General features: G+C 35.9%; 1 protein-coding gene across 2 annotated transcripts; it reads right to left on the reverse strand.

The window, feature by feature from the left end:
• Positions 1 to 228: 228 nt before the first annotated feature.
• ACADM (acyl-CoA dehydrogenase medium chain) lies at positions 229 to 19,014 on the reverse strand. 2 transcript variants are annotated; one of them, XM_007438270.3, is made up of 12 exons: positions 18,857 to 19,014; positions 13,217 to 13,313; positions 12,366 to 12,463; positions 12,188 to 12,257; positions 11,096 to 11,196; positions 10,905 to 10,985; positions 9,277 to 9,407; positions 8,484 to 8,592; positions 4,132 to 4,272; positions 3,957 to 4,052; positions 2,643 to 2,891; positions 229 to 1,820 (listed from the first exon to the last, which is right to left on the reverse strand). In XM_007438270.3, the coding sequence occupies exons 1-12, from the start codon at positions 18,878 to 18,880 to the stop codon at positions 1,749 to 1,751; spliced, it is 1,269 nt and encodes a 422-aa protein (XP_007438332.1). In that variant the 5' UTR covers positions 18,881 to 19,014; the 3' UTR covers positions 229 to 1,748. The 2 variants fall into 2 exon arrangements, with proteins under 2 accessions (XP_007438332.1, XP_087984668.1); XM_088128542.1 differs by lacking the exon at positions 18,857 to 19,014 and adding an exon at positions 17,768 to 17,860.
• Positions 19,015 to 20,644: the final 1,630 nt, after the last annotated feature.

Below are 20,644 nucleotides of genomic sequence, written 5' to 3' on the forward strand. Positions count from 1 at the left end.
TTTATTGGGGAAATTAAATCAGAAATACAACCCAAAGGTGTTTTTTTTTAACTCTTACATTTGGTTTTGCAATTTAAATAAGCTACCTTTAAGCTATAGGCTCTTTGGGGGAAGACTGGTCAACATACTTCAGCACATATAAGGACTGATTAACATGAATCAGCTGTCTCGGTTTCAATTCCAAAATAAATTCATACATCTATTATAAAAAAAAGTTCAAGGCATATAGAATTTTGGCTTACTAGTAGTTTAATACTGCAGCTCATTAGAATATTGCAAATACAATAAAATTATTAGGGGAAAAGATTGCATTACATGGCTATTTTTATCGTATTTGACTACAGGTAGTCCTCAAGTTACAACAGCATTTGGAACTGGAATATCCATCGCTAAGCAATGCAGTTGTAAAGTGCAACCGCATTGCTTAGCGATGGCAATCCCTGCAGTCCCAGTTCTCGTTGTTAACTGAATCTCTTGGTCATTAGGTGAGGCAACTTCCTGCCAGCTTCCCACAACCAAAGTCAGTGGGGAAGCTGGGAGGAAGTTACAAGTCCCAGACCTGCAGGCAGGTAAGTGGCTGCTGCTGGGTGTGGGAGGGAGAGAGGGAGTACACAGGAGCGCACGAGAAGGTTGGGAAGGTGCGTGAGGGGGTGTGCAAGAGGCACCATGTGGGTCAGGTGAGAGGCGTGGGTCAGGGAGGGTGTGCAAGGATGCGAAGGGGTGCACGAGGGGTGCCAAATGGGTCAGGGAGGGTGCAAAGGGTGCACAAGGTGTTGCTCAGGTTGGGGAAGGTGTGCAGAGGTACTGCGTGGGTCAGGGAGGGTGCACAGGTGGGGGAGACCTACCCCAGTGACTTGTGACTTTCCCTGCTGGTTTCCTCACTGACTGGGGAAGCTGGCAGAGAAGGTTGCAAGTGATGATTGTGATCATGTGACTATGGGGTGCTGGGATGGCCAGAACTTGGAGGACTGGCTGTAACCACCATTTGTTCAGCGCCATCGTAACTTGGAACAGTCACTGACCAAATGGTTGTAGTCAAGGACTACCTGTATTACATTACATTTAAGTCTGCTATAGTCAAACACACAGGCACCAGTGTCATATATTTTCTATATGTTTCTTTTCTTCCTCTACAGCATCCTGAAAATTTATCCTAGAGGGTTGAAATACACTCCAGTCAGTGGAGATAAGGCATGGGAAAGGAAATTGGGATAAATGTATTTTTGTGCATCTTTCAGCAAGGAGTCTTCATTAAACTTCATTCTGTTCTGTAGAACAAAAGTAACTCTTCTATATTCTTTATGGATCCAACTACAGGCAGTACAATTAATTTATCTATAATAAATTTATTTTTAATCTTGTACTCAATATATAATATTTAGTAATTGCTGCAATACAGACCTAACAATATCTAATTTACACATGGCTCCCAAAATTTCAACTTTGTACCAAATTCTTCATCTAATTTATATCAGTGGCCTGTTCAATTACAAAAATCCAAGGCACTTTAAATACGCTAGAGAGATTTCAGAGGACAGAGATAACCACGTCATGATAAAGTGGGGCAAAAATGTGAAATCACTAAAGAAATCTCCTGAATAGTTCTAGAAGTTAAGTGACTGGCTTTTTCATGTACTTAAGATTTGACACTACTACTGCTGAGGCCATTTTTGTCCAATATTAAAAGTAATGCACCAGAGAAAAAACCGAACATTTGTAAATCAGGCTAATGCACATCAGGAGTACTCTCAACCTTTAAACTTGGCAATATGTTCACGAACTATAATTACTCTCTGAATTTGAGCTGTTCCTTCATAAATCTGAAACGACAAAATATATGATAGTGTTTTCAGCCAATTTAAAATACAGAAACTATACAAAATGTCTATGAAAACAGTACATCTTAAATTATCATGGGTAATACGTAAACGTTCCTATAAATGCATAATTCTAATAACAGAATACAATGAGAGAACAAAAAAGCTAAACTTAATTGACAGTCCAAAAAGCTACTTTTGATTAAACTTGACCCTAGGGCTACTAGGCTGTTTGTCTTTTTCTTCGGAATAACAGGCTATGATGGCAAATCACACTGCTTTGAAAGTCTTCCAAAACTGAGAGTTTCAAAAGCAGTTTTCATATGGGACTGATCTTTCATAAACTCAAAATCCCTACTCTGTATAAAACTAATTAAGTTTAATTATATATTATCTAATGTGAAAATATGTAACAGGCAGGTATGATGAAATCTGCACTTGTACATTTAAGGATCTGTCCTTAAGTCAAATCTGTATGTGAGCTGGAACAGTATTATTGTAAAATACTGTATAAGTAGTATTATGTAATGAACTCCAACCACTGTGTATTTAACTCGGGTCATTGCGTATTTAACTCTAATTTGCTACAATAGCCTCCATTCTTAACTATGGGTCATTTGTAACCTGGGTGTTTTTAACCTGGGGACTACCTGTACTATATTCTTTCAGAGGGCAATAGAATAGATGCCATGGGTCAGGATGATAGAGAGTGCCTGCATGTGCAACAACAACCAAAAACTGCACTTTTCCTTTAGAATTATTACTTTAGAATATATAAATTTACCTTAAATGTACTAATGGCATTTTGTGATTAAGATTACTTACCTGGTATATTTTTGCATCTCTCATTAGCTTTTCTACTGGATATTCACTATTGAATCCATTTCCTCCAAAAATCTGGACAGCATCAGAAGCTACTTGATTTGCAATGTCTCCAGCATATGCCTTTGCTATAGATGCATAGTAGGTATTTCTACGACCAACATCTATATCCCATGCTGCCTTCTGGTAAGCCAGGCGAGATAGTTCCACTTTCATTGCCATTTCAGCCAGCATGAAGGACACTGCTTGGTGCTGGGATTGTTTGAGTGAGGGGTGAAAGTAAGCATTGAAAACTTGATTTCCAAATATGCAAAGGTAGTGTGCATTTTAGCAGTATACACAATTCCATCTTCTGTTATAAAGTAATTCTATAGAATTCCACAGGATATGAACAGTAGTCAAACCCCTAATTCACTGCTCAAGATTCTGCACTACATTACAAGTCATAAATGAACAGAAGTGCAGTATTTATAGATTTTTAAATCTTCATAATTCTTTTACTATTATTTTTATCTTACTCCCAGCTATATTTGTTTAGCATCTTTGCATTACAATTATTGCAAGCAATGTTGATTTGATCTGACATACTTACGCATACTTACTGTAAGGCAGTAGATTTCATGTGTTTTGGATAAACAAGAAAGTTCTCAAATGGCTTATAGTCAAATATGCATAAAATGTGTATTAATATATAATGAGCACAATACAAATTCAGTAATTCTGTAAATGGGTAGGTATTCTGTGGCCTTCTGGGATGTTGCATCGCAATTCTCATCATTCTTAGCCGCTGGCCACAGTTGCTGAAGACCAACAATTTACCCACCACTATTTTAGATTTAGCTGCAATGGAATGTATTATATAACATATAATGACAGTATCAGCAGTAGGTATACAATAACAAGTGAAGTAACAAGTGAAGCCATTTTTAAACTTCTTATGCCACACAAGATTCTCTTCATCTATATTAAGTGGCTTCTGGTAAGACTAACTAAATATTTTGTTATTGTGACTTTATTGTGACTTTTGCATTATTGAAAATTTCCAAATACAAGACTTTGTGAAAAATAATCTTTTCAAACATACTTCCTACAAACTACAAGAATTCAAATATGCGCTTCCATTAGCAGAAACAAGTTCCACTAATTGGAACTGAATGGGATGATTCTTCCTTGTAACTCTCTACGCATACTCAAAATCCATAGGAGAGGATGCAGTGAGGGACAAGGCAAGAAAAGAGAAAGTCTAATTGAGCTTGAACTAGGAATGGAATATTTGTTTTCACACCATATTGTATCTGTAATTGGAATTTCACATACCTCTGCAAGGACTTTCCCAAAGGTTTTTCTTTCCATAGCGTATCTTGTAGCTTCGTCCAAAGCTCTCTGTGCTAATCCAACAGCACCAGCTGCTACCTGTACATCAGTAATGAATATTATAAAATGATATTTCTACAATTAGAATTCCTCTTTCAAACTTACTTTGAATACTCACTGGAGGCCTTGTTTTATCAAATGCTCCCATGGCAATTTTAAAGCCAGCTCCTTCACCAAGAAGTACATTTTCTTTAGGTATTCTTACATCCTCAAAAACAATCCCTCTTGTATCTGAACACCGCTGACCCATGTTAAGCTCCTGAAAAGGAATTTTATAAGATAATTACCATTATTATTCTATTTTATAATTCAATAAAACTAAAGTAGGTTCATCAGAAATATAAGATTTACACCTGTTGCACCTACAGTATACTAATTTTTACACACACATTAAAATAAAGTCAATAAAGATTTTTTGAAATGTCATGATTTTGATGTTGTCAACACATTGTAATGTAGGAATATAATTTAATTAAAACTTAATGCAAATTATAAAATCAAAACCCAGCAAATTGAAAGATGATACACTAATGCAAATACAAGAAATAAAACTGTAATATTAATCTTTAATTTGACCTTTCAGCACATATTCAGGTTTTTACATATTTAGAATCAAATTCTTCATAAAATCAGAAATCCCAAGTATTAGTACTAGGAAGACAATATATTTTAAAATGAGAATATAACTCAGAAAATAATTTGCTGTATTGTCTAGATACCAATTTTATTTTGCCTAGTTATACTTCCTTTTGATAAACTCTATTTGTATTATTTTCAGTTTACTTTTGATTCATGCATTTCCATGTTTATTAATTGAATTTTTCTAATTATAAAAGATACAGTGATCAAATCCTTTCCTCACTCAAATACTAAGCTAATTCAAAATTAAGAAGGAATGTTATTTAGATTGTAGCTTCAAACTTATGCCCAGAAATAGGAACCTGTGGCTCTCCAAATGACACTGGACTATTGGCTCTGTAAGTCCTTATCTCTGGCCATGGTGGCTGAGGTTCTAGTTCAGCAACATTTGGAGGGCCACATGTTTCTCAAGCTTTCCCTGTTCACATACTAAAGCATAAAGTCCACTGAATCCAGTGCAACCTACTAGTAAGTGGCTACATACAGAATCTGCCTATGAAATATAGATTGTTTCAATCATCCCGACACAATAATCACAACCTAAAATAATATTTTTTTTCCAGGTATGAATGGATTTCTTCCTCCAAACATGGACATCTGCTTTATCTAAAAGGACCCCTGATCAACTCCCTGAAAGCTATATGTCACCATTATTTCTTTTTGATGTATGGAGATACAAATATCCTGCAGAGAAAGCCTATATTTATTATTCTACAGTTCACAAAACTTACTTGGGAATAGAATATGGATTGAATTTCTAACTCATTGTTAACTAATCTCATAAATGTGGGAATTGCAGCCCCTACATATGCAGTTCATAATCCAGTAACAGTAAGATTAAACAGAGGAACTTTCAAACAGAAGAGGTGAAGAGTTAATTTTACTATTGCGCTTACTACTGCGGGAGAACATCAAATTGAAGTGCTAACAGGACTTAAAAAGCTTCTTCCAAATCCACTTAATTCCTGATGTTTCTTTATCTATAGTATGGGATTCTAGCAAAGCATTTATGGGGGAATTGTTTATCTCTGGCATCAAATAGAAAGAAAGCTATGCAAAAACAAAAGGACATACTGTTAAATGAACAGAAGCAATTAGAATTAAGTCACAAGCATAATCCCGTTTTGGATGTAGAACAAGAATGTAATATTTTTGCTTAGTAGGAGTATTTTGAAAAAGGCAGTAAGTCAGATAAATTGTTGGCATACCAACTGCAAAAGGAACACAACAAAAGAACTATTACTTCTATCTGGGATGGAAATGGACATATTTCCACAACAAAGGAGATGACAGAGCAACTTATTAAATACTATTCAAGATTATATAGTAAATAAATATATAATCCAATAAAGACTGAAGAGTGCAATACTACTAACGAAATTCACAGATCAACAAAAGGAAACTCTTTAATAAATTAGTAACAGAAGATGAAGGAAAATAAGCAATACAAAACTTCAAACTAAACATAGTTCCAAGACCTGACAGCACCTCCGCCATATATTACTCCAATACTGATAACTTAAATGGACAGTTCATTTTCTAAAAGTTGTTGGAAACGTAACGATCAGATTTGGTCCTACTTTTGGTGGTAATGTCATAAAGCTCAGCAATTTTGGAAAATGATTTTTAATACAGTAGAATGAAACAAATTCTAAAAGCTTAATTTCCTTTCCAACTGCTATTTTTCTTTTACACATCTCTAACCCTCTATTCCCACAATGTATACCCAAATAGCTTTGTACAAGGTAACTACTGCAAGAATACTTTATACTTATTAGAAAATATACGCAGTTCCTTTTGCAGAAGAATGGCTAATTAAGTTGTGGTAGTACACTCTGATGTCCAAAGTAACTTTATATTTCAAAAGTAAATCTAACACAAAATTTAATTCAACTTGGAAATCATTTCTGTATTATAATTCTATATGTGGGCTTGTACCACATCCAAAAGTTGAGTTTCTCTTAGCATAAAATCTTAATGTTCTAACTTTCTACGATCTATTAAAGAAGCATAGAATTTTGGACAGAAATAACTGTAATTCCTAATCTTATTTCAAGATTTATGCTATGCATATTACTGCTGTTGATATATAATACTTGGATTTTAATAATTTGCAGTTTTGTAAGCAATATACAGGTAGTCCCCGAGTTAAGAACAGGTTGCAGATGATCCATTTTTCAGAACAGAACCTATTGTAGCAACATTCGAGTTAAATACACAATGATTTGAGTTAAATAAACAATGGTTTGAGTTCATTAGACAATACTACTTATACAGTAGTATTATACAATACTACTTATATTATACAATAATACTGTTCGAGCTTACATACAAATGTGACTTAAGGACAGACCCTTGCAACAGAACTCATTCTTAAACTGGGGACTACCTGTATTCAGTTATGTAAACCTAACTAATGAAATACTGAAAATTCTTGCCTAACAAATTTAGTCCTATTTAACTTTATGATGTTTGTAAATTCCATGTTCATTTACTTTGTTTTTTTTCTATTTTTGCTTTTTTCGCCTTTCCCCTCCTCAAAACTCCTTAATAAAAAAAAAAAATTTTTCAGAGCACTTGACAAATATGAACTTTTGCCTTTCAGCAAATGAAAAAAAAAAGGTGTGGTATTATTAATCACACCATTGGCATGATTAGAGAAGCCTTTTCTTTTTTTTAAAGACAATCTGACATGCATATAAATCTATGTAAATAAATAGCATTTCAGGTAAGGATTCAAAAGGTCTGTATTGATCACAAGGTCATCTGCCTTTTGACAGCAAGCCCTGCATGTGAAAACTCCTTCTCTCTTGTGACACAAGATCTTACACGTAGTGCGGGGAAACAGCAAACTGAGAAACAGGTCAAGAAACTAATCTTGTAATTTGTTAGTCTATTTTATTTCATTCATAAATAATGAATTCTATGTTATAATTTAGTTACCAATAATTTATCATTATTGGGCTTACTATATTTGAGGGCTCATTCTCTTGACAGAAAGAACATTGCAATTATACTATCTACTTGGAACACAAGGAAACAAGCTTGTACATAATTATAAGGTACTATATGTGTGTGTGTGTGTGTGTGCGCGCGCGTGCGCGCTCCATGGTGTGCATGTACAATGGGACAAATATTTAGTGTGCCATTCATAATTAAACTATCAAAATTACAAGTGTTCAGTAAAAGAACAGGCAGAATCTCTGGAAGAATCCCCAAAGGATCGCTATGAGATTGGAAAATGTTCCTCCATTTGCAAAAGGCAACGGAATCCAGCAGATAACTCACTAGAGATATGGGTGTATAGAGGTAATTTTCATTTTTTCCCCCTTTTTGCGGGCATTTCTCAGCATTTCCTGTGCTGTATTCTGGAAAGTCCTCTAGTACTGTTTTTCAAGAGGAGCTGAAAGCTGCACGGAGATGGAAGAATCACAGTTACTGGGATCGTGAAAACCTGGCTCCTTAAGTGGCCATTCAGGGACTCCAAAAATTGTGAACTATGTACTCAAGGTGGATGTGGATGCCACTTAGTATGGTTTTATAATTATAGGTTTTTTTAAAAAAAATATCTGGATGCATTTATGGACTTTGGGGGGATATATTTTTGTGGTTGATGGTATATTATTATGAATTTAGCATCTGAAAGTTTCTTAGATTAATGTTTGAGCAAAGCTTTGTAAAGTGCTTCTCCAAATTCAGTCCAGTGACTCTTCAACTCAATGATTACATCAAGCTAGCTTTTGAAATTTACTAGCTGATGATTTCTTGACTACTAATTCAGAATAACTGATTCAAAATGTTTAAATTAACATTAAAATGTTTCAATTCTACCTTCCTTCCGATATGTACTCCAGGGCTGTCAGCCTCCACAATAAATCCAGTAAAAGCTTTACTTGCAGGAGTTTTCGGATCAGGATCAGAACGTGCCAATAAAAAATACCTAATTGGAACACACCAAAACCACAACATCAGTTTTTCAACATCTGCTTACAGACCATCATAAGCTATTAATTCTCTAGTAGCTTTTTTATCACGTATAAAATACTGATCACACATTTCTCATGAGGGGATAGAACAGAGTTATAGCATAATTCTTTATTTTTATTCAGATGTATGTCCCAATAAATTCAGTGGATCTTAACATGATTAAGATTTGATTCTAAATCCAATTCATACATAAAACTAGAAATATCAGTATTTAAATACTGATTCTGGATGAAGGAATGACTTCTCCCCTATATACCTGCCCTTATTTCTTAGCCCACACAACCATTGAAATTCCTCTTTTCATTCCTTTTTTCCCCCTTAAATAAATTGACTTATGATTTAGAATGAGGGAGATACTACCATTGCCCAAATGGATGAGATAAAAATTGATTGTCTAATAAGCCCACCCATTCAAGTTCAAGTATTCTCTTGCTTGGTTATATTCAGTATGATACAAGAATGAACATAATATTGAAAAATTGTTTTTGCATATTTTAATTTTTATATTTAAAATGTAAACACTACTGAAAATATAAAGGTATAGTAGGAGCCTCTACACATCTCCTGAAAAAAATATCAATGGGACGTTCTTCCGGGGACACAGGACTAAGCCTTATTTAAGTAGCAATTGTTATACCAATTAGCCTTGCCACCATTGGTGATCCACATTTTTTGTCCATTAATAATATATTCATCTCCTTTCTTTTCAGCTCTTGTCTTTAGACCTGCTACATCAGAGCCTGCTCCAGGTTCTGTTACACAATATGCCTTAGAGAAGAAAACACAAAACATCAAATTTAATAAATTGAAAACTATATAGTATTACACATGCTAAAATGTGAAGAAATGAACATTAAATCCAGCAATTCCACATGAACACAATGCAAAATCATCAGTAACTTTATTAACTTTAATTATAATTTTGTTGATAAATAAAAGAATAACTTAAAATTATGAAAACTATGTTCTCTTTTAAATTCTGGAGAGCTACTGAGAATATGAAAGGATTCTAATGAAACATCACGGTTTTGTCACTAAATCTTTGCACCACTTTATTCATCACAAGGATTGATATAATTCATATCTACATTCTTATGAATATGCAGACCCATTCTTATAAAATGAACTCTATCCACTGTAACCATTAAAACTATATACAGTGGTACCTCTAGTTACGAACTTAATCCGTTCCGTGACTCTGGTTGCAACTCAAGTTGGTCTCAAGTCGAGGTAAATTTTCCCATAAGGTTCAATGTAAATATGATTAATCCGTTCCACCCTCCAAATTTGGTCGCACCATGAGGCAAATTTCCCCATAAGGTTCAATGTAAATACGGCTAATCCTCCCTCCAAATTTGGTCGCACCCTGAGGTAAATTTCCCCCATAAGGTTCAATGTAAATACGGCTAAACAGTTCTGAAACATATACATTTTATTTTTAAACCTCAAAAACCTTCCAAACGCCACAAAAACCTTCCAAACGCCACAAAACACACCACAAGCCTCACCGAACGTCTCCTTGCTACCGCGATCTCGCCCACAGGAAGCCACGACTGCGTGGCAGCAGGGAAAATGGCCGCGGATCCGGTTCGTAAGTAGAAGCAAGTTCGTAAGTAGAGGTAAATTTTTGGGGCTGGAGCTGGTCGTATCTCGAAAATTTCCTAAGTAGGGGCGTTCATAAGTAGAAGTACCACTGTATATATATTCCTGGATTAAGACCACAAACGTCTTTACTGGCTATTTATTTTATCACTGATCCATCTGGTTGTAGACATTACTGAGCCTAAATGAGCAACTACTATTTATACTTTGTTGTAAACACAGTAGTTGCTCATTTAGGCTCAGTATTATAGCTATTATAGCAAGGTATGACTTCATGCTCACATAAATATTTTTCTTAATATTCTCGCTATTATTTTCATTAGATTACTAGCACTTTTTACAATATTTACTGCTCACGTGGAATCTCCCCAAATCTGCATATGTTTTCAACAATATTTTGTAAGTCTTGTTCATAGATAACAAATGGGTAACATAATATTGTTCAACTTATCATTCTGTTACCTAAAATACTTTAGTCTCATTCATTTACTATATATGTGTATGTGTATATATATATATATATATATATATATATATATATGTATGTGCGTGTGTGTGTAAACTTCAATGATCTGAAAATACACCGGTTTTAATATGCATTTTGAGATTTTTTTCACAACAGAAATCAAAATAGCATTCCATCAATATTGAAAAAACACTTACACACATAATGGGCTCTTCAGTCATTCTTCCTAAATATTTTTTCTGCTGTTGCTCATTTCCTGCAATTATGACGGGCATTTGCTGTAATAAAAAGGTTTATTATTTAATACATGGAAAGATATACCCTAATTTCAATGTTAAAATAATGTGATTAAATAAACAAATAAATAAAATTAAAACAAAACACTTACACCTAGGGAATTTGCCTCAACAGCTGTCTGAACCCCTGTACATCCATAAGCCAATTCTTCAGTAATAACGCAGGCATCAAAAGTGCCAAGGCCAAGACCACCTACAAAAATTGTTTTGGACAACAAACAATTCCACACAAATCAGTATTATGTCACAAAGTTAATTATTCTATGCCCTATTACACCCTCTCTTCATTTAGCAATCGCAATCCATTCCAGAGACTTTGAGAACACGTGACTGGCGGGGGGGGGAGAGACACTGGGAAGATCACTGGTTGCTGCACTCATTCAGATAAAATTCTCCTGTGCCTGACCACTCCTCCCCGCCTTCCGGCAGAGTGGAGAGATTGCTTAAACAAGCTATCTCTTCCTGAGCTGCTTTTCTCTGCAGCATAGCACTTCCCTAAAAAGGCTAACGGCAAGTTAACAAGCTCAGCTCTTTGATCTTAATTAGTTGATTAGAACCCTCCAGCCCTTTCTTGCTGCTACCTGAAACTGACCAGACTTTAATTAGTTTCACACTGAAGGCTTTCGTGGTCAGGCTTTTGTTGAAATTTGGTCATAAATGTGCACATTGGTCTGAAAATGAATTTGTTACCATTTATTACTGTTGTATTTGCGAATGGTCATGAACTGAGGTAGTCACTAAAGAAGGAGTGTCTCTACACTAACCAATAGATATGCTAATTTAATTTACTCTGAATATTGCCCTTAACACACATACACAAAATATAACAGATTTAATTCTACAGGTATTAAAAAGATTATAAATATACTATCTTTCAGATGTGAATCCTTCCAACTTAAATATGATATCAAAGAATATCAGGAATCCTTTTCTAGTCTAAATAATTGTGGTAGGAGAGAAACAGTCTGAGGTTAACAGAATACCATTCAGTGAAGTCAATTCACAAGTTATCTGCCAGGCCTAAAGAGAGATGTTTACATATCATCCGTAACACATTATATAAATCAGGACATGTTCTTATCTCACATATGCTAGTTTTCTTCAAATTCAGATAGTATTGTAATATCCATAGTGCAGTTGTTTGCCTATAAAAATATTTCACTATTTGGTTTTAATTTACTTACCGCAACTCTCTGGTATGTGTGTATTCATTAAGCCAAGCTCCCATGCTTTTTTAATGAGAGGAACAGGATACTAAAAAGGCAACACACATGAAAAACGTTATGCATAACTTCTCTGCTTAGAAAGGCTCATTCACTGAAATTTAAAACATGGTATTTTCTTTCTATTCATTATATCTACCTCTCCAGTTTGGTCATACTGGGCAGCAACAGGTATGATTTCCTCTCTAGCAAATTTTCGAGCTGTAGCTTGAAATTCCTTCTGTTCATCAGTAAGTTCTAGAAAACATAAGATTTCGAGTTCAAGTCCTCAGATATTCCTGAAAATTTAGCAGGGCACGACATATCCTAAGATACTTGAGATTTCTCTATATTTTGGGAAAATGTGCAGACTAATCTACATGAAATTCTTTCTTCACCATCATCCTTATGTGTATGCATCCATATCAAGTTTACTAAAACATACATTTACTACTTTTCTCCACCCACAATATCAATGCAAATTTTCCTTGTTCATCAAAAGTCATGGGTAAAACTGTTACTTATGATGTTGCATATATATATGGAAATAGGCATGCTCTATTGCTAAACCTTAAAGGAACATGTTTTAGGATTCTGCCTTACATAGTAAATGTCCAAAAACCAAGTACAGTTTTGAAACATTTCAAGTAATTCATTAAATGTATTGTCTTCATTGCAAATGATTTCCACTCTATCTAGAAACTATAAATGCTACTTAGCACTACTAGCTGCAGAAGGTAATGCACATTAGGGAATGCAAGTAAATAAAATGTCTAGGAAGGGACATTTTAACCCTTCTGTCCTTCACAGTTTATCCTGCCCAAATATTTTATCCCTTTCTTCCTAAGTTGATGTATTTTTCTTAAGAAAAAGTAGATGTATCTGAACATGCCTGCATATGCTCGTATAGTATGTAGCAAATAATAACATATGAAGCAATTTAGATTTGTAGTACTAGAAGCTGCCAATGTAGGACCTTAATGTAAAGCCTTATGAAGTATTTTTACATACCAAAGCTATACCCAGCAGCAGATTTGCTTTTTGGTGATGTTGCAGTAGCCTGACTGGATTGTGCTCTCAAGCCACAGGTAACAATGCTTCGTATAACCTGAAATTTAATTTTAAAAAGAACCGAATGTCTTTCATAGAATATTTCAATAAATGTTCAAAATTATATTACCAATACATAAACATAACATGGTTCATAAAAGGGTACAAAAACCAATGCATTTAACCAAATGCAATTTTTGCCTGGATATAGTTAAAAATTCCATATATGTCAATTATTATTAATTGAACTTGTAAATAATATATTATAAATGTAACCTAAAATAAAAAAGAATATAAAATACATTATGTTTTACTATTACAAGACTTCATCTATCTAAGTAGATGAAGTATTATTTGTTTAAAATATACTGGGTTCTTTATCTACAACATACAGCGTAAGGACTATAACAGCCATTTTGTAGGACAGACAGGCAGAAGACCAGCAGAGCGCATCCATGAACACCAACTAGAAGTCAGAAGACAAGACAAAAACTCCTTAATCTCACAACACATGGACAGACTCAACCATAGTTTCAACTGGGAAACTGTGAGCATCCTAGACCAAGCTAAATCCAAAAATGCTAAGGATTTCCTGAAAGCCTGGCATTCAGACAAATCAGCCATCAATGGCTACATAGAGATAAACCACATTTACACATCATTCAAAAGAGCCAATTTTTTTTAAAAAAAAGCTAAGAAAGAAACGAAAAGACCAGAACACATCCTGCCCAGCAACCAACACCCAGATAAGCAGGGATTAATACCAGACAAACAATCAAGTAGAAAATAATACCTAATCAAGGAACTACCAAGGAGAAAACCACACCTCTACAAACATTGGCAGGACAAGCTACTGTATATCAACAGAGAGAAAACCCCACACCCACTAGCACTGATGTTACCTAGTCAGGTAATGAAACATTTGCAAGCAAACAACCAAGCTCAGAGAGTACCAAGGACTCCACTTATTGGGTTCGTTGTTAAATTTATTTCTGATGGCTCACAGTAGTTGTGCTTACTTTGTAATTGTGATCTAGCAAAGTCAAAGTAAATATTTTACTAATTATCATTTCACAGTAGAATATCCATATTCTATATACTCTGCCCAGTAGTCTACAGTCTATAGATATGATTTTAAAAGACTGAGCTTGAAAACAACTTTTTCAAACTAAATGCTAAAAAGGGGAGGCAGAAAGTATTAAAGAAATTGCAGTTACACAACAGTTAATTGGTAAATAAGAAAGGAATTTAGAAAACCACAGAAAATCAAACTAAATAGGCAAGAAAGAATCCTTAAAAGAGGGAGTTTTATGTAGAAGAATCCTCAAAACATCAGAGTTATGATAAATCAACATAAGGAGCTTCAATAAGATTACTATTTTATTAACAGAAATTACCAAAAGAACTGGAAAGATAAAAAGAGAAGTTTACATATTTGTAAGGTGCATACATCTTAGTAAGAATCAAATGGAAAGAAAAAAATCCAAATGAAATATAAGTAAACAAAAAGCAGAAACAGTAATCTAATGAGCAAAAAATTGAGTACAGAGATTTAAACTAAGAGAAAAAGATTAAACATAGATTGCAAACAATGAGAACTTCAATTAAGATCTTAACAGAAAAAAAGTAGAACCTACTAAGAACCTACTAATCTTTAACTACTCTGGCATATTACTCCAGTAATATAACCCAAATGAAAAAAACAGAAACTCCTTAGCTCACAATTTGCAGTAAAGGCTACAAAGTCATGCCATCATTTAAGATGAACAAGAAAATTTAGGGAAACAGTAATTATCCCTTACATACTAAGTATGAAATAATAATTTTTCTCCAAAATATCTAGAAATATCAGTAAGAATGAAGGAACTCAACAGAAGGTCAATGCATTATTTTAGACTGGGGATCTTTTCACACCTCAGCTCCCAAAGGCTCATTCTGCATTTTTGGCAGTTTGGAAATTCACCAATTCCATCCCCTAAGATTTGAAAACCTTTCCCAAAATGGGCCTTGACTCAATTCATTTTCTCTGTGGTTGGCAGCTAAGCAGACAGGAAATAACATAAGAATATTGGACTGAGCATGTAATACAGCTGTGTTAATAGCCAAATTTGAAGTTTGCATGGACATATATATTGCACCTTCTGGGAACACCTTAATCCAAACATCTCTTTTCCTGGGACAGCATGGAGTATGGAGGACAACTGTATGAACCCAGGAAAAGCTGAAGTTCCTTTAAAGTTCTCCTGACAAATTTTATGTGCATGCCTACACAAGCTCATCTTGCCTTTTGAATCCAGATGTCTATGAAGTATTGGTATACAAACTATAAATTAAAAGGCACAAGAAGAACAAACTCAAACTACTCATACACAAGAAAATGTACATCAATCAGCTCAATAAAAAATGAGTACAGTAGAAGCAAAGAGAACTTGAAGAACATGGAAAATAAGTCTTACATAAGACAGCTACAAGTAAGTTCCTGGAACATATAAAGTATAATATTAACTAGAAAGTCAAAAACTTTTTGTTAATATTTGTTACTCTTTACAAGAATCATTTATATTCGTAATAATTTGACAGTTTATATAGCATTCCTTTGATTCCTTGTTTTGCAAGGTTTGGAATGACTTCCTGTGGCACATTTTGCAAAAAAAAAAAAAGATTTCTCACAAGTGTCACCAGATTCCATTTCTGTCACAATAGTTTTTGTTTTGACCTTTCCACTGTGGCTTATTCCATGTTCCAATTTTCTCTGTAGTAAATAATTTATTTTTCAAATTTGTAATAATCGTTTTGTTTCCCAAATCTTTGCACATTTGCACAGATGTAAATGCAGATACAAACCTAATTTCCCTGGGACTTCCTAGAAGAAAATTAAGTCATATAACAGGAATACTGACACAACTATACTAATTACATTATGTTCTCATACTTTCACAATCTTAAAGTATTAATTGTTCTATTCAGTACATTTTAGCCTATGTATAATACACGTAACATAATACAAGTTGATTGATGATTCTTCATATTATATTGGTATCAGTGATGGCTCCCGTAAACCCTACGAACTTTCAAATTGTATATGGTAAGTATTGCAAATAATTTCTAGAAGAAATATTTTTATATAAGTTTGCAATCATTTATTTTGAACAATGTCTCCCTTGTTATAATATATATTTGTCATTTACATATTTAAACAGTACAGAAGGTCCCAAATCCTGTAACAGCCTATATGAAATGACAAAATGATGCAGTTTTGCTGCTATACTATACATGTTACAGCATACAATAGATGCCAATTGACAAACTTAAAAATTAAATGCTTAAATAACATCCTAAAAAGACTTTGAATTTTACATGGGACCAGATACATATTTGATGTAGAAATGTATTTTTAGATAAAGTTTTACCAAGATGAGTGCAGAAATTTCAGTAAAATTGGATTTTACTGCAATCAGCAGGATAAATTAGTTTTGGCTGAATTCAGTTAATTTAAGTAGAAATTGTTCAACTAGCTTAGATAGATTCAAACTACAAATTGTAGAAATAAAATATTTTCAGGATATCTTTCAGTATATACCAATTTGGAGTTCCCAATTTTTTTAAAAATGCATCTATATAGAGATATTTAAGATAAATGTACTACTATTAAACAATATAGTTATATTATCTTTATAAATTATCTACCCTCAACCACTTTTAAAAAGTGGTAAGAACAACACAATGACTCAACTGAAAACAGTTTTGTACCAGTTTATAAAATTAAAGTATACTGTATATCTAACTTAAAGATTTTGTTCCTATTTCTACCATTCATATTCTTAGAGTATGTCTATCTAATTTTTATGATTTTCACTACTACTTGGGAAAAATTGCAATAAATGGAACAGAAATGAAGTTGAACATATTTTATTAACACAAATACTTTTTCTATAAAATATACTGTGAGGGTTGCTGTGCTTGGGAAAAGTAGCTTCAGCCAAGCAGAAACACTTCTCACCCCATTTCTCTCATACATTCATGCATTAACTCAAACTTTAGTCATAAGCATCCAAGGCAGATTTCCAGCTGCCTGTGATAACTGAGCCACATCCTGGCGTTTTCAAGGATGTCCAGAGGCAGCCTCACCCCCACCCAGGCTCTTAGCTTAGAAAAGCAAATGACAGAGTGGGTAGGTGTGTGTAGAAAGAAAGGTGATAAGCAATTGGCACACAGATGGGGAAGCAGAAGTGATGTCTGAAGACTGGCAGCTATTACAAGCAGGCAAGAGGATTATCATTCAACTGCCAGGACCATAAGTTACAGTGAGCAGGAGTCCTGCCTGGAACTTTGCTGGGAGCTTGGTAGCAACTAGAAGAAGGGCCACACTGAAACAGCACCTCATCCCAACTACAGTAAGAACATATGGAAAAAGGCAAAGGCTGAATGCTACTTTACAGACTTTATGGACTTTTGCTTGAACTAAGTATTAAAGGGCGGAGTATTAAAAACATATTTACATGGCAACATCACCTTGCAAGTTGTAGATGGGTGGAGAGCAATAGTTGGGGAAAGTGTGTGCTGCAATAAAGCATTTTGTACAGAGATCATCTAGAAAGAAAAAAGCAGAGAGAAGCTCGAAGAATGGGGTTTAAAGAGCTACTTTCCCTTGTCAAGAATGCAGAAGCCTCTGGACAAGAGTCTCCAGGTTTGACTAGTTCTACTCCTAGTGTAGGAGAGAGTGTAGGTTAGGGATATAAACATTCATAAATTAAGTGAGGATGAGGACATAGACCCCTCACATATACAAAAAAGCTACGCCTTTTTACTGAAATATGGTTAGGGTATGAGTCGACACCGACTTGATGGTGCATAATCAAAACTATGACTAACTTCCATTAACAGTGTAATGAAAGATGTAACAGTGGTACCTGATTGTTATTAAACACTAAGATCAAACTGGAACAATTTCAATTTGGAAAGCCAAGTCTTCATACTAAGCATACCAGCTCCTTATGCAAGAGGCCTTTATATTTAGAAGGCTAAGGTTAGTTTCTGAAGTGGATTAATTTAACATACAATAAGAAGTAACAGAAGCCTAGTTGGCTATGGCAAACAATACTATTATTTTTACTATACCAACATACGAGTCCATTCTAGAAGATGTTTAAGGTAAAAAAAAAAAGTGGGGAAATTTGAAAAAAAAACAAAAAGCCAACAAGAGTGATTTTGGAGTCGCCGTCCAGGAGTGGACAGAGCAGAAGTGACAGATAGGCAACCTGTGACCTCTGGCACACTTTGGCAACATATCCTGTAATTTTGCAAAATATTCCCCGCCCCTTTTCCCCGCCATTCACTACTAATGATTGTCCCCTTAGGAGTCGCAGCTGAGGTCTCTACCTTCGCGACCCTCTTCTTCAATCCCGGAGCTTCTCCTCTGGCTGAGATAACCCAAGGACCCACCCCAGCTCTAGATCAGGCGGCTGTCCCCCACGCCCGCCCCAAACCCTGCAAACTGAGACACCCTCCAGGCGCGCTCCATAAAGGCTAGGCCGAAGTCCCGCCTAGGGCTTCCGTGGCCCTTAAGCACGCCTTTCCCCTCATGGCCAGCTTCCTTCTCACCCGAGAGGCTCTCAGCGCAGCCATGACACCCCCTCTCTTCTTCCCTTCCCTCGCGCGCCGTGCTCCTGACAGACTGCGATCGAAGTTCGCACGGATTAGGCACCCAGGCTAGACCCGCCCCCAGCGAGCGGGGGTTGATCCTTCCGGAGGGCCGGGCGCCTGGAACGGAGAAGCGGGAAGAGGAGGAGGAAGGAAGGATGGCTGGCTGGCTGGCTGGCTGGCTGGCTGGCAGGCGGTGCTGCCGCTTCTACTGCCGTTGGGTTGCTTACCTTGGTGATGAACTGAGAGCGAGTCACTCTCATTTTAGCGGCGCGGGATACGAGGATCCAAGCGTGAGTGGTTAGTTTGTGGTTCGGTGCGCTGGGCAGACCAAATTATTAAAGCATGAGCAAGTATGTCCTAGAAACCCAGCGTAGTCTACTTTTTACTTTAACTGCAACGTCGGGATGCATTCGAACGGCGATTAGCCAAAGCTCTAATACCAACGAAGGAAGAAAGGGCCAATTCGATGCCTTAGGAGTGTGAAGTTCCTGCATCTAGATTGACTACGATTTATGGCAATTCCGTGGTAATTTTCTTTGGATGGGTTCCCAACGCTCCCAGCGCTGCAGTTCTGGAGCGCAAAGGCTTCGTTCCTCCAACGGGCTAAGCTATAATGTAGTTTGAGCTGGGATTTGTTCTATGAACCTAGTCAATTGTGTCTTACTCCATGAAGCATTGAACCTAGTTAATTGATTCTTACTTGATAAACTATGATTAAACCATGGCTTAGTGTGATGTGCAAACCCAGTTGGAATCTTGCAGTACCTTGAAGATGAACATGGGCATTTCATATTTTATTTACTTATTTGTCTGTTTACTAAATTTATGTAGCTGCCCATCTCACTTGCATGTGATTGGGTGGTGTACACAAGTGAAACAAAAGTAAACTATCAATATACTTTAACTATTAAACAGTTAAAAACAATTAAAAACCATAATTACAGAAGACAGAGAAGAGTACAAACTTGTGCTCAGGCTTGATGGCAAAACCAAGTTTTGAGGGCCTTCCGAAAGGCCAGCAGGGTTGGGGCCGACCTCACCTCAGAGGGAATGATGTTCCAAACGGCAGGGACCGTGCAGAAAAGGCCCTCCTCCTGGGCCCTGCCAAACAAAGCTCCTTGGCTGATGGGACCCACAACATGCCCCACCTGCTAGACGTTATGGGATGGGTGGATTTGATGGAATGGATATACGAAGAGGAGGGTGATGTGGGGGATAGAAGGAGAGAGCAAGGCTATCAGGAAGGAGGGGGTGCATTCCAGGAAGGGAAAGGAGACAAAAGGCAATACAGTCTGCAAGAGGAGCGTAGGAAATGTAAGAAGTTCAGGATAGCCACTCCCTAGAAACTCCCAGGGTATATCCACTTGTTGCAGTAGTATAGATTTAGTCTAGCAAGATTCTGTTTATAAGGTGTGAGCAAATAAAGGAATTGTGCTTGACTGAACTGTTTCACCATTGTTCTTGGGCTGGGCCTGACAGTGGATGTAATTGTGATTAGGCAGTCCCTCAAATATAGCAAGTGTTCATCAATTATGGGCAACTCTGAACAGATGCTAAAATGATACATCTCAAAGTAGGTATGGTCCACAGAGATTTTGTCATAATGCCTGTGTTTGTACAACATGCTTACCAATTGTTAATTTTTTTTTTTTTTTTAATCTGCACTCAGTCGTTACCGACCCTACAGTGACTGCTTTTTTGGACGAGTCCTTTTGCAGTTTTCAAGGCAAGGTGTTTTCGGAAGTA

This window comes from Python bivittatus, unplaced genomic scaffold (genome assembly GCF_059951505.1).
Source record: "Python bivittatus isolate LINGU-HERP-01145 unplaced genomic scaffold, Pbiv_v1 ctg000700_np1212, whole genome shotgun sequence".
Classification (NCBI taxonomy): domain Eukaryota; kingdom Metazoa; phylum Chordata; class Lepidosauria; order Squamata; family Pythonidae; genus Python; species Python bivittatus.